The sequence below is a fragment of the Phascolarctos cinereus genome, unplaced genomic scaffold (genome assembly GCF_003287225.1).
Source record: "Phascolarctos cinereus isolate Bilbo 61053 unplaced genomic scaffold, phaCin_HiC Scaffold_4;HRSCAF=312, whole genome shotgun sequence".
Classification (NCBI taxonomy): Eukaryota; Metazoa; Chordata; class Mammalia; order Diprotodontia; family Phascolarctidae; genus Phascolarctos; species Phascolarctos cinereus.
The window spans coordinates 147924177-147939283 of record NW_027555847.1 but is presented as its reverse complement, the minus strand read 5'-3'; the positions used below and the strand labels follow the sequence as shown (position 1 = coordinate 147939283).

The following is a 15107-nucleotide window of genomic DNA, read 5'->3' as shown; positions in this document are numbered from 1 at the left end:
TGTTCCAATCTTTTGCCCTCATCCTAGTCACCATTTTCCATGTATTTATTTTTAAAATCTGAGCTGGATAATGAGCTTCCTATGCAGGCACATTGGTTTCTTAAGACAGCTAGTTCCTCCATTTTTCTTCATGGAAATCACTTATGTTTATGTAGTCAACTTCATTACAAAACATTTCATATACAAATTATACTATATTGCTATTTTGGAATAATTTCCATCCTAAATAATAATAATCACCATCCTAAAGAATACTTTGCACCCATCCTTCACATGACAGAATAATTCTCAATAAGCAGATGCTGTCCTTCAACTATATTTAGGAAGTTTTAAAAAGGCTCACTGCCCAATCAGAATTTAATGAAAATGTAACTGAAAATAAGAAGGAATTAAAAATCTCTGGGTTGTCCTAAAATATGAAAAAGCCACTGGCCAGAAGCAACTTGTAATGCAGAGTTTTTCTGTACTTTTCTGCAGTGAACTCAACCCCAATCACTTACTTGTATAACTCTCAAGTTTGGGATGAATGATTTTAACAGTAGCAAACTTTTTGGCCTCTTCTGCTGCCTTTGCAGACCAAGCTCCGGTCACTATATAATCAGCACACCTTCCTTCTTTGAGTCCAATCAAGTTTAAGGGGACAGCACTAAACTGCCCAGTTCCACCTCCTTGCACAAAAATCACCTTGTAGTTGTCAGGAATATTTCTGTATCAAAGCAGAAGTAACATTTAACACAAAGCAACATGGGGCTAGGCAATTCATACTGACTCAATCATAGAGTATTTATGTGTGATGCATGGAATAAAAAGGACACTGAGCCAGCTTTAGAGAGATGAGCTCTACTAATTTTCCATGACTTTAAACAGCTGTGGGACACTGAGTCCTTTCCCCTCTGTTTCCTCCTCCGTTAAAGGAGGGAGCTAAGACAGAGGATTTCTAAAGTCCCATCCTGCTTTATAACTCTAACTCTATCATACTAAATAGAATAAAACCTGGATTGTAAAATCCACCTTCTTATATGATCAGTTTGGTTATACTCTGGATCTCATCAGGTGTCCCTTGTACATACACACCAAGAAAATCTCTCTTATCTTAACATCCTCTATTCACCAGAGAAACACAGGGATTTCAATATACTACATAAAATACTACAACATTCCTTTTTACCTTGGTAGGTTAACAATATACCAGAAAATCAATGACTGTATGTATACATATTACTATCTCTCTTCAAACATTCTCATAAAGAACAAAAAACTCTCGATGGCACCAGAAATCTTCAGAACACCAAAAACAGTGGCAGACGAGCACTTTATGAGTGATTAAGCTGTGAATGATTCTTTTTCACTATAAAATCAGTTTTAAATCAAATTATTTTCAAATATGACTTGAGATTTTTAAAAAGTTAATTAAGTATTAAAAGGTATTATTAGGTAATTATTCTATTAATTTATGAAAATGTAGGTCCCTATCTGAAAATAAACAAAATACTGTTCAACCTCAGCTGTCTCCAATGCAAACAGTTCCAACTCCCGTGATTCATAAAAAGAAATAAGAAATTAAAACTACCCCCAAAAACCTCACAAGGCTGAAGCACAGGGAAAATAAATCACACAGTACATGTAGAGTATTAAATAAACAATATTAACATAATTCAGTGTTTTAAAAATAAAACTTACAGCAATTCCCGTACCAGATTCTCTGTTGTGTTTACAATTTTAGCAAAATCAGATGATCTATGGCTCATTTCTGTGGGAAGCAGGAAAAAGTAGAAGAAACTTTGATAAACAACACACAAATGAAAGATTCTAGCTACAATACATCTTTAAGTATGGAAAAACTAGATTGTTTCTAGTTAGATCCAAGTTTCACACCTGAAAGTCTCCCAAAATACAGGAATCTTACCAAGAACACTGATTCCAAGTCCTTTGTAGTCTAACAACTCCTTCTGTGCTTCTAGCAATACCTGTAGGAAAAAAGAAAATTACTTCATAATAGCATTTGTATTACCCATCTCTAAATCAGGTAACATAGACCCAAAGACCCACAAGTAGAAGCAGACACACAAAATATTAACAAATCTGGTTCAGATAATGAAGAATATAGGTCACAAGGCATTATGTCTAAATAAATATGTGGTAGGGAGGAAAGGGAATGCCCGAGATGGGTATTTTTAATCAAGGAATAAATGGGTATAGAAAGGTAAGGCATAAAACAAGGTATGCTGGCAAATGTTTAACAATCAGCTCTCCAAAAAAAGTTCATTTAAAAATTTAACCTTCATTAACATTTTCTCCATCACTTTAAGTCTGTACAATCAACAAAACAATATATCAAGCCCTTATCTATAGCATTTGCTGATTTCTGCATTGTAACTGGGCACCTACACAGTGCATATTCATGCAGTGGATAGAGTGCCAGGCCTGGAGTCAGGAAGACTCATCTTCCCGAGTTCAAATTTGGCCTCAGACACTTACTGTCTGTGTAATCTTGGGCAAGTCACGTAACTGTTTGTCTCAGTTTCCTCATCTGTAAAATGAGCTGGAGAAGGAAATGGCAAACCACTCTAGTATCTTGGCCAAGAAAACCTTCCAAATGGGGTCACAAAGAGTCAGACACAACTGAAAAATGACTGAACAATAACAATGAGTTATAAGTGCTCATACTGAAAATTTAACAATCAATTCTAGCCTGAGTTGGCTCCAGAATATCCTTGGATTCTGATCAAGCTGATCCTAATGTCCAGAAGCTCACCCTTTCTTTGATTTTCCCTTCAATTTATAGGATTTAGAAAGAACCCTGGGGATCATCTTTTAAAACTTTCCCAAAGCCACTGAACAATTTCTGTTAAACTGAGAGAAATTTAAAGATGTAAAAAAATAAGACTTGATTTTATACATGATATGGGGGATGGGGGGTACTTTTCAGGGGAAATTACATAATAGAACTACACTCCAAAAAATACTGACAGGCAGGTAAACTTGGAGCAAAAAACTCCACTCTACAGCAAAAAAAAAAAAAAAAAACTTTGCTAATTGCTTACATGCAGTATCTGCCTCCTGTACTTTGGAGTTCACCAGGGTTCATTTGCTACATAACACAGTTGATGATACAAGGAACAAAGGCATGGGCTGGTCGTAGGAAGTGCTGATCTAATTAAACTATCATGGGGGCATTCCCGCCACAGGCCAAAGGAGGAGATACTTTCTCTACTGACCAGCTCTGTTTCTGCTTATGCAATTCACCCAAAAGTTTAAATTTTAATTCTAAGATGACATTGATGCAATAGTTCTCCTAAGGCATTAATTCACTTAGATATTAACTATGGTTTTGTTGTTTTGTTCTTTTAAACAAACTGCCAAGTCAATACTTTTTAAAAACTCCTATAGATGTTTATTAAATTACAGATGGGAGCACTTGAGGAAAAAAAAACAATCCATGCTTTATTCACTGGGATATACTAGTTAAAGACTTCCATTCTAAAATGTAAAAGTAATTCACAATTCTCCCAGAGCAAAACTAAAACTCATCATCCAATCAAGTGGGATGTGGTTTCTACATCTGTACCATTAAGAAAGTCAAGGGACCTGGGTGCAAGTCACAGCTTTGAGGCTTGCTAGCTGAGTGGCCTTGAGTGAGTTATGCCCCCTCACTGAAACCTCAAGTTTATTCATTTGTAAAACGAGAGGATTAGACAATTTCTAGCTCTGTCCTTAGAATGCTGATATACCGGAAAGAACACTGACACTGGAGTCGGAAGATCTGGGTTCAAATCTCAGCTCAGACATTTGCAACCTGTGTAGTCTTGGGTAAGTTCCTAATATGTAAATTAAGGGAACTTAACTGAGGTCCCTTCTAGTTCTGAATCCATCACGCCACAAGCTCATGAATGATCTAAGAGTAAATGCTCCAGTAATCTACTTTATTTTGCATCTTTGATGTTGCTTACAAGAGACAAATTAAAAATAATTATCAAAGTAAGCCTGGTATATTTTTAGGATATAAATACAGTATGAGGGGAGACAGGATGGAAAAATGGGTAGCATCAAGACTTTTAGGTGTGGATCCTGCCTCTCATATATACTACCTTCACGACCTTGGGCAAGTCACTTAACTTCATCTACATTGGAGAAAGGAGTTTCCAAACCAAGAGTTCCCCACACAGGTAAGATCATAGGTCTCCAGGGCTGGGGAAACTGTGGCCTTGAGGCCACATGTGGCCTTCTAGGTCCTAGGGTGCTGCCTTTTGACTGAGTCCAAGTTTTAAGGGGATTTGTTCTGTGAAGCTTGGATTCAGTCGAAGGGGCTGCACTTGAGGACCTAGAGGGCCACATGTGGACTTGAAGCCAAAGGTTCCTTACCCCTGGCTCTAGACCAAAAAAAAAAAAACCCAACAGCCAAGGACAACAACAAAACTAACCGCACTAAAGCGATCAGAAGCCATGAGACTTATGACCTCTCTTCATAAAGAATACAAAAAACAAACATAAGCACACAGACCTCCCCTTACAGATTCAGCTTCTTCTGTGGGAGCTCAACCATGCAAATAAAAGCAGTTACTCAGGATAGCATGGTGAGAAGAATACAGGGTTCAAATTCCAAATCTGCTGCTAACTACCCTTATGACTTTTATCTCTGGGCCTCAGTTTTCTCATCTGCAAAATGAGTGAGCTGGACATCGTGATGTCTAAGGTCCATTCTAGCCCTAATGACCTAAAACTCTTGAGATAGACCACTAATCCCTCTGACTCACCTAGGTCAAGGAGGCACATACCCCTCTACCACTCAGGACCTGAAGTATGTGAAAGATTAAATTCAGCGTTTTTTCTAGCTTCATCAGGAGGGATGAGGACTCTCAAGGGCTCATAGAACAGAAATTCTGGTAGGTCCTGGTAGGCCCAAGCTGGAAAGTATTCCAGTTCAGACCCAAACTATTATCTGAGGCCCAGACTAGGACCACATAGTAATGCATTTTTCAGATTTAGCAAACTCTCAGACCATCTAGTAACTTAAGGGGGTGATGGTAATCTATGTTGGTGGAAGGTCTACTCCTACCATTTAAATCACAGACCCTTGAATCTGTGACCCATAGCTCTAAATCTATACTCATACGAGCCTGAGTATTTCTATAGCTAAGCCCTTTTCTTATGACGTTAAAATTCTGTTAATAATTATACAAGTAAAATATTGTCTGTTACACAAATAACTCCCTGGCACTAAGTCACGCCCCACTCAATAAAAAGGTTGCAAAAGCTTCTGACATAAAAATTAATAAGTACATGAGTCTGGCAGAGGAACTAAAGGTAATGTAAAAACTAAGGAATAAAGTCCGTTATCTCAGCCCAGGAATGGTTTATCATTCACTAGATGGACATCATGCTCTGAGGAAACACTCTAGCTGTGTTCTTATCTGTCACAGCATTAGATCTTGTGGTGCATGGGAGAGGAAGCTTCATAGCCTGGGCCTCAAGCTCAAATTTAACAATGGAAAGAACTACCACTATTCAAATACCGGACAGGAGCGTTACAATGCCTCAGCAGGCTTAATATCAACTATGACACTGCAAGAGTTAGCTTTTTCCTCAGATAATGCATTTTTCACCAAAAAAATTAAAAAAGCTTAAAATTTAAATTTCGAAATGATATTATTCCTTACTTTTTTGTGTCTTATTTTTCATGCCTTGAAAAAAAAAAGTATGGACTTGGACAAGACTCACATATGATGATAGGTGGCAGTTGAGTTTTGGATCCAAAATGATTAAGAAATCACAGATTCCCTGGAATATTTGAGAATAAGAATGTACTTCATTTGTAGGTGGAAGCAACAAGGGCCACTCTGCACCTCCAAGAGCTCAATTAAGAATTTTTGTCCCAACAACAGATTAAGCACCTGGCTAAATTCCATTTTACTCAGATGACAATACGGAACTCATTTGGTTTTGGCACCAGAGACTGCCAATCAGAGACTGTTGCTTTTGCTTTTTCTTTCTTCCTTTCTTTCTTCCTTCCTTCGATTTTTTGGGGGGAGGGGGGAACCAGTGATTTCAACAATTTAATTAGAGAAGCACCCTCACCAGTGCTGTTAAGGCAACTTTGGTTTCTCTGAGTTGCCCAGGGCACTGAGAGATTGCGACTTGCCCAGCCAGTCTATCAGAGATGGGACTTGAATCCAATCTTTCAAACTCCAAGGCCTCTTTTCTATCTCATCTGATTTAGAAAAAATAAAAATAATCTAGCAAAAGCAGCAGCTTGTCTTTGGGCCCTTTATCTGAAGAATTAAAAGCAACTTTCTTAACAGCCCATAGAGTTCATTTGAGATGGAAAGGGAAAGCAAAGTATTAATCTCCCTTTATTTTTCTTCCCTCTTGACCAAGAGAAAACTTGATTGTCTCATCATTGTGCAGTCTTACGGAGAACGGAGAAGAGAGGGTGGACAGGATTTCCCTTTGGAAATCTTCCTGATTCCAGATCCCTTGAATTCCACTTCAAGCCAAAAGTGGTTGAATCCCTCCACTACTTCGCCCCGTGCCTCCCCTCTGAGATTACCAACAATTATAACATACGTCGTTTGCACGTGGTCTCCCCTCACAGAAGGCAGGGACTGAATTAGCGCTTAGCACAGCACCTGGCACTTGGTGAGCACTTGATACATGCTCAAAGACCGACTGATTGACTGACCCGGGATGAAAAGAGAGAGGAAAAGGGGGCTGGCAACCCATCCTCAGACTAGAGTGGTGAGCGGGGGCCTTGGATGGAATCAGGTGTGAACCTCACCTGTGTCACTTACTAACAGGTGACCCTAGGAGGAGCTTACTCAGTAACAAGAGAGCTGGATTGGAGGAGCTCTCGGGTCCCTTCCACCTCTATGATTTCTTTCCCCCACCTTCTCTCCCCCATCACTCCTCAGCCCCGCCCTCCCCAAGTTCACAGAGACATGCATTCGATGCCTGGAGGCTGTCCTAGGTCAGCCTGGGCTGGGGAGTTCCGGGGTAGGGGGCTGCTGCAGATAGCTCTGCCAGGCGCTGATTGCACGCCCGGGCAGGGCACGGGGCCCTGGCAGGGAGTCAAACAAGGGGCCGCGAGGCGGTTCTGCACCATCGCTTAAGTTGCTACGGCGCCAACCAGACCTTGGCAGTGGCCTTGACCGTGCCAGCCTGGTGCCCGTGTGCATTTCGAATTCCCATGGGCAAAGGCTCTACGGCTGCAAAAGGTGGGGGGGATAGCAGGGAACCCCCCCTGGAGAAGGGTCTCCCGGGTGCAAAGGAAGAAAGATGCCAAGGAAGCTACAAAGCCGCCCCCCCACCCCCACAACGCTCCTGCCACCTCCCCCTGTCCTTCCGCCCACCTAGGTGAGCGCCGAGCACTTACGGAACGGGGCAGCTTGGCAGGTCCCGGGCCGAAGTTGACCACCTGGCGCGGGGTGTCCATGATGCTGAGCGCGGCACTAGCGCAAGCCCGAGAGTCACGGGAAAGAGAGAGAGAGAAAGCGCGCCGCGCGAGGATGCCAGCAGCTAGACCTCCTGCTGCCTAGTGCTGGTGCCCTCTCCGCGCCCCCCCCCCCGCGCTCAGCTCGCGGCCCCACCGGCCCTGCTTTTTCATTGGCCGCCTTTGTCCACAGCCCTCCGAGGATTGGTGGGACCCGAGGCAGCTCGCAGTCTCATTGGCTAAGGGTGCACGAGCTGGCAGCGTGATCGTTCCTCCTTCCATCGCCTCCGCTCTCTTGCTCGCTCTTTCAAGCTTCCAGCCCCTTTTCTATGCAAGGCAGGCTAGATATTGCACCATATCTGACAATGGCTAGGGGCGGTTCTGTTCACATTCTCCCTTCTTTAGCTCTCCAGACTGTTCCTCTGTGCAAGGACTGAGAGTGGGGACTGTGAAGTAATGCTTGGTTTTGTTTTGTTTTAAGGGGGGGAGTCATAGCTTGTTTATGTCAATAAGTCAATCAGCAAATATGCATTTATTAAGTGCTAGTTAAGCGTCATTCCCTTTGCTAAAAGCTGAGGATACAAAGAAAGGCAAAAAACACAGTTCTCCCAAGGAGCTTACATTCTAATGAGGGAGCACCCTTACAGGATCTTTGGCAGTGAGCTGTAGCCATGGCTAAATAACACAACTAACTTCATTAGGCTTTCGCCTGCCTTGGAGCTATACTTTTCTTCGTTCTTTAAGAAGCTTGATACCTTCTGGAGTTTAGGGGAAGGGGCAATAGAGTTTCCATTGCATCCCTCATCTCTAGAAAAGTTGGGGAGGGGGGAGGGGCTGCAAGTGGAGGGCACTGTTGAGGTTCAGGGAACCATATGTTGAGGTTTAGGGGTTCTGGGACCTCGAAATAGCAACACACGGGTCCTGCCCAAATGAATTCAACCCAAGCCTTCTTTCAGCCAAAGACAAGGTTTATTAAAGATTCTCCATATTGTCCAGACTCTTAAGGAATCTAAATGTTTGTGATGCTTCTATTGATAAACATGTTAGAGTAAATCTCAGCTATCGGCTACATTTTAAGAATCTGAGCACTTGGCTAGACTCTTAGAGAATCTGAGCACCTTAATGGAGGCCAGATGGAGGGCCGATAGACAAATGAGACCCAAATTCTTTTTGGTATGAGGGGCAAAGTTCTCAGTTGGGCCCATATCAAGTCAGCAACGCTACACTGTCTCTTGGAGGGTGCTCATTTTGCAATTAATAAAGAGAAAACTGATTCTAAAAGTCTTGCTTTGGGGCCCAGAATGTAAACTTGTGCTAAATTCACTCTGATTTCTTAATGAAGAAATAATTTTTAAAAATTCTTAATTTTCTTCGCTATTCATAATAACAATAGCTAACATTTATATAATGCAAATGTATCTCATTTGATCCTTCTGTGAGGAACAACCCTGTGAAGTAGGTGTTATTATTAACTCTATTTTACAAATGAGGAAATTGAGGCCCCAGAAAACTAAAATGACTTGCCCAGGGTCACACAGCTAGTAAGCTGCTGAGGCAGGATTTGAATGTGGATTTTCCTGACTCCAAGTCCAGTGCTCTATCAAAAAATAGGAAAGCCACAATAGACTTGTTGAATAATTTAGCTAGCCTATGCATATACCTTTAAAGGCTATGCAATCAAATCTATCATGAGGAAGCTCTCAAGATAAAGTTTTGTAACACTGGTACTTACTATAAGTTGACCTTTTTTCCCCTTTTTATTGCGTTTTCTGTCATCTATCTTTGAGCCAGTCTGCTACACCAGAAATGTAGTTGTAAATCAAAATGGAGGAAGAAGCAGTAGTGAATGATTGAGTAATTCTGTTGAATTGAATAAGTATGGACAATTACTAAGCTTTGCGGAAGTTTGGTAACTCCAAGGGTAGATATTTGAGAGAGAACAGTGCTTTTGAGGAAAAGTTATAGCACCTGGGACCTGTGGCCACTTTAGGTCCAATTGGGCTGTTACTCAATTTCTAATTAACTCTTGTCCTAACAATATGTTGCCAAGATATTTAGATTTAATAATGGATCTTAGGTTGATGTTACTGAAGACTTGAAATTACTAGATTACTTAATGCACATCTCAACTGATTTAATCTCCTTGATAACTAAGCAAATTCTCTAATTTTCAAACTAACTTGCCAACAACTCAAACTCTAACTTTCATCAACTCTCCAAAGTTCGATGAATGGCTGAGTGAGAGGCAGAGTGGAACAGAAGTGGTTTGTGCAAAGTTGTTGGGGAATGGGGTATGTCACTTTCTCAAATTCAGAGGGTTAAAAGAAGCTAAAGTTGTCAACGGGTGTTATCTTGGTACTTTTAGGCATGCCTACAATCTTGAATTTCTGCAATGAGACCTTTGTACAAAGCAGGTCACAAATTACTGCCACAGGGACTTTGGAGCAGAAGATTGTATCCTACAAATCTGGGAAATGTAAACAGATTAAAAATTAAATCCTTTAAAAAAACATTTTAAAATTTAAATTTAAATTTTAAAAAAATTTGAGACCAAATATCCCTCTCGCCCACATTGGAAGTACTTGTGGGCTGATCCCATTATTGATTGACACAGGAGCTATGACCTGCTCCATTTTCAGCCTGGATAGAGGAAGAGCCCTAAGTCTGGTGGCCTTGGCTTGGGGGCTTACCATGTTAATCATCAGATTTAGTGCAGACGCACTTAACCCACTGCAACTGAGAACTATCAAGCTCAAGATGCACCAACTTTGCACATAAGTACTTAATGAATGCTTTATTCACTCTTTCATTTCAGCCTTAGCCTCCCACAGCAGCAGAGATTACAGGCATGAGCTACCATGCTTGAAAGAAATTAGTTCTTATACTGCTGTATAAGCCTTCTTTAATTGTAGCATGAGAAAGTCAAAAGAAAACTAGATCTAAAATCAAAAGACATCCTGGCTAAACTGTGTAGCCTTAGATACATTACTACTCCTCTGGTCCTCAGTTTCCTCATCTGTAAAATAGTGGGTGGGACTACGGTGCTTCTTAAATTGTAGGTTGTGACCTGGTATGGGGTTGTGTAACTGAATGTGGGGGTCGCAAAAAATTTGGCAACAGTAAAAGGTTTCTGAATGGTGTAATGACCAAAAAATAATTCAAAATCAAATGCATAATGAATCCGAGGTGTTTAATTATAGTTTAATAATGGAAAATAAAGACTTTTAATATTTTTCTACCATCATTCCTTAGCATGTAAGTATCAAATCAGTATATCTTTGGATTGTATTGTGTTAGGCTGTTTGCTTTTAAAAATTGCTGTTATCTCCTTCTTTTACAGAAACATAAATGTTTAATTGAAGCAAATAAAGACAAAAGCCTTTCAATAATATTTTCTTCATCATCACCACTGTATGTGTATTTAAGTGTGAACATCAGTTTTTAAATTAAGCATTAACAAATGTAATCTCATAAACTAAAGCTAGTATTTATTTGAGAAATTATTAGCAATATTTATTTGTATTTTAGGACAAAAATATTATTCAGTTATGGATAAGTGGCTACATTTAGACAGAAGAGGTAAAAATACTGATGACAATGTCCTTGCTATCAGGTTGGAGTACACCTAAATTGACAGGAAAAAGAAAATATGTCGAATCATTTTTGCAATATGGATTTACTTATAATAATGATGATATGTGGAAAAACCTCTTTGCTTCATTTGTAATGAAGTTTTGGCTGCAGAGAGCATGAAACTAGCCAAACTAAAACATATCTTAATATCAAAAAGCATGCAGCGTACCAAGATAAACCAAAGCAATATTCTGAAAGACTTTGGAAATCTTCAAATAAAGAAAAAGGATGTTTGAGAAATTTGTTACTGTAAATGAAAAGTATTTACCTGCATCTTATGAGAATTCTTATTTAATTGCAAAAACTAAAAAGCCCTACAGAATAGTAGATCTTGTGTTATTTGCAGCTATTAAAATATCAGAAATAATTCATGGGAAAAAGTGTGGGGATGAAATTTGTAAAATTCCTTTATCAAATGATACTGTTTCCAAAAGAATTTCTGAAATTAGTAATGACCAATTCCAGCAGGCTGAAGGGCAGCCCAAAGTTTGCAATTCAGTCAGATGAAGCAACTGATATTTCCAACATGGAACAGTTGTTCTTTATGTAAGACATGTTTATGAAGGAAGCATACATGAGGAATTATTGTTTTGTTGCCCTTTGGAAGGGCATACAAGAGGAGAAGATACATATCTTAAAGTCGATGAATTTCTCACAAATGAAGGTTTACAATGGAAAAATTGCATTGGAATCTGTACAGATGGTGCTGGAGCAATGATGGGTAAGAATGTTGGATTTGTAGCAAAAGTTAAAGCTGGTGGTAATGAACATATCACTTTTACTCACTGTATGATCCATCAGGAGGCACTTGCAGCCAAAAAATATCACCAGAGTTAGATATGCTTCAAGATATTATCAAAATCATTAACTTCATTAAAAGCTGTGCCCTTAACAGTCATTTGTTTTCAAACCTTTGGAAAACATGAACCCGATTACAAAAGCTATTACTGCATGTAGAAGTAAGGTGGCTCTCAAGAGGGTGAAGTTTAAACAGGTTACTGAAATTGAAAGATGAAGTTGTTATATTTTTGACTGAGCAGAAATCCAATTTTGTTAATTTTTTCATAATTATGGCTTCAAAACTGTTATTTGTCAGACATTTTTGAACAACTCAATGATTTAAACATGTCACTTCAAGGAGAAAATTGTGACATTTATGTTAAAAGATGAATTGAAAGTTTTACTAAAAATGTTAACATATGGAAGAATAGGGTGGAAATGGTTCTTTAGAAATGTTTATAGCCACAGATGATTTTATAATTGAAAATAACCTCCCCAAAGATTTAATTGTAAGTTATAATTGATCATCTGAAGTGCCTGGAGACATAGTTTCAGAAATACTTCCTTTCACATTTTGATTCCAAAAAAATAAGTTGGGTTCATCAACCATACTCAGCTGAAATAAAAAAAAATCAGTCATCTGCCATTAAAAGTTCAGGAAGAATTTGCCAAGTTATCAAGCAACACAGGTTAAAAAAATCATTACATGAATTTTGGCTTGGGATTAGGACAGAATTTCCAACAATTTCTGAAACGGCCCTAAACATACTTCTGCCATGTACTATGTTTTATGCAAAGCAGCATTCTCAGAATTGATTATTATAAAAATCAAAATATCGATAACTCTGAAAAATGTTGAAGGTGCTCTATGTCTTACAGTATCAGATATTCTGCCAAGACTTAATTCTTTATGTAAAAATAAACAAGCTCATCCATCTCATTAGTATGTAAATTTCCTTTCATCTTTAGCAAATGGTAAGATTATATGTATACCAAAGAATTGTTTTAAAATCAATTTCTTTATGATTTGTTATCATTAAATGTTTGGTTTGTATACCTATTTTATATACCTATAAAATTGGGGTGGCATAAAAATTTCTCAGGCAAAAAGGGCTCACGAATGGAAAAAGTTTATCTAAGTTTATCTAAGCTACCTTCTAACTCTAAATCTAAGATCTTATAATCCTTTCAAAGAGGGATTCTTGATAAAGTAGAATGAGTAAGGTGCAATGGACCTAGAAAGATAGACTGGCATCAGATTGCAAAGGATTTTAAATGCCAATGAGAGAATTTATATTTTATCTTGGATATAAAGAGTACTAGCCACTGGATAGGGAAATGATATGTTCGGACATGCTCTATAGCAATACTGCTTTGGCAGCTATGGGAAGGATGGATTGAAAAGGGGAAAGACCTGAAGCAGGGAAACCAATTAAGAGGCTATTGCAGAGCAGCTAAGTGCCATAGTGGATAAAGCACTGGCCCTAGAATCAAGAGGACATGAGTTCAAATATGGCCTCAGACACTACCTGTATGACCTTGAGCAAGTCACTTACCCCCAATTGCTGCCCCTCACCCCCAAAAATGTTATTGCAAGTCTAGATCAGGGGGGTTTTGGGTTTTTTTTTTTGGCTAGTCAATGGGGTTAAGTGACTTGTTCAGGGTCACACAGCTAGTAAGTGTTATGTGTCTTGAGGTCGAATTTAAACTCGGGTCCTCCTGAATCCAAGGTGGTGCTCTATCTACTGTGCTACCTAGCTGCCCAAGATCAGGGGTTCTTAATCTAGGATCTGCAAACTTTAAAAAAATTTTTTTGATCATTAGTTCAATATAACTGAGATTTTTTTTTTTTTGCAATCCTATGTATTCCGTTTTATGCATTTAAAAGCATGATTCTAAGAAGAGGTCCATAAGCTTCACCAGACTTTCAAATGAGTGGATGACACAAAAAAGGTTAAGCCCTCCTGGTCTAGGTGAAAAGTAATGAAGGCCTGAACTAGTGGCTCTGTGAGTAGACCTGAACTGCAGTTTTGCCACACCCAGATGTAAGAAATGTGGAGATAGAAATAACAAAAATTGGCCATGGATTGACTACATGGGATGAAGGAGTTAAGCATGCAAATTTGAATGACTGGAGGGATAATGGTTTGATAGAAATAGGGAAATAGGGATAAGTGGTAGGGGTTTTTTGTTTTCCCGGGGGCAGAGGTGCAGAGAGGGCAAAAGTGAATTCCATTTTGGATAAATTGAGTTTGAGATACTTATGGGATGTCCATTAGGAAATGTCCAATAGCAGCTGATGATGTAAAACTGGAGTTCAGAAGAGAAACTAGAATCAAATATATAGACCTTCAAGTCACCTTCATAGAAATCATATCTAAACCCATGAAAGAAGATGATGTCACCAAGAGAGAGAATTGAATGGGACACATAGTACAGAGTTTGGGGGCATACCCACAGTTAGGGGGTGTGCAGGCAGCAGAGGAGACTAAGAGGGCAAGGTCACACAAGTAGGAGGAGAACCAAGAGATAATCAGGTTATCTTGGCTTGATATAAGGAAAAACTCCCAGCTAGAGCTATCCAAGAGTGAATTGCCTGAGGAGACAGTGGATGCTCCTTCATCAGAGGTTTTCAAGGAAAGTCTGGATGACCCTATCTCACGTATGTTCCTTTTTAGGTATAGATTTCAGTAAATAGCCACTGATATCCTTTCCAACTCTAAAATTCTGTGATCCCATAAAAGAATTGGCATAGAAGTTTGCAGCACTGCCATGTGGAATCTTTGAGCAACTCCATATGACAGGTTCTGTGGCATAGATCTAATCCCAGGGGTTAAAAGGAAAGGTTTCAAGACTACGAAGTTATCATAGCTGGGGCCCATATATGACCATTACCTCAATTTGGGGATCCAATGAAAGGGATGATTCCCTGTACAGTTCTAGGGGAACAGTTCCAATATCCAATTTCCATCATTAAGTTCACTCATGTCATTTCATTCCTGACTCAGCTACCAAGAATTCCTCCATTTGGTTCTGTTCTCCTAGACTCTTGTCTGTTGTTGGAGGCTTGCTTCTGATAGGAAGGGCTTTCATATATTTCTACTAGCTTCCCCTTTCAACACTCAGACTCACATGGTCCAAAACTTTAGGACAGTTTTATTTGCAAAGTAAAGAACTCAAAGGTGTCACTGGGCCTGGAGTCAGGAAGATAAGTTCAAATCGAGCCTCAAACACTTATTAACCGTGTTACCCTGAGAGAATTAGAACA

The 15107-nt window shown here is 39.4% G+C and overlaps 1 protein-coding gene across 1 annotated transcript in view; it reads right to left on the bottom strand.

The window, feature by feature from the left end:
* PSAT1 (phosphoserine aminotransferase 1) overlaps positions 1-7555 on the bottom strand; it is a 40974-nt gene extending 33419 nt beyond the window's left edge. Inside the window, exons 1-4 of the mRNA XM_020995624.1 lie at positions 7370-7555; positions 1907-1967; positions 1681-1750; positions 501-706 (exon numbers count right to left, since the gene is read on the bottom strand). Coding sequence (XP_020851283.1) covers positions 501-706; positions 1681-1750; positions 1907-1967; positions 7370-7429 — 397 coding nt within the window. The 5' untranslated portion in view covers positions 7430-7555. The remainder of the gene's footprint in view (positions 1-500; positions 707-1680; positions 1751-1906; positions 1968-7369) is intronic.
* Positions 7556-15107: the final 7552 nt, after the last annotated feature.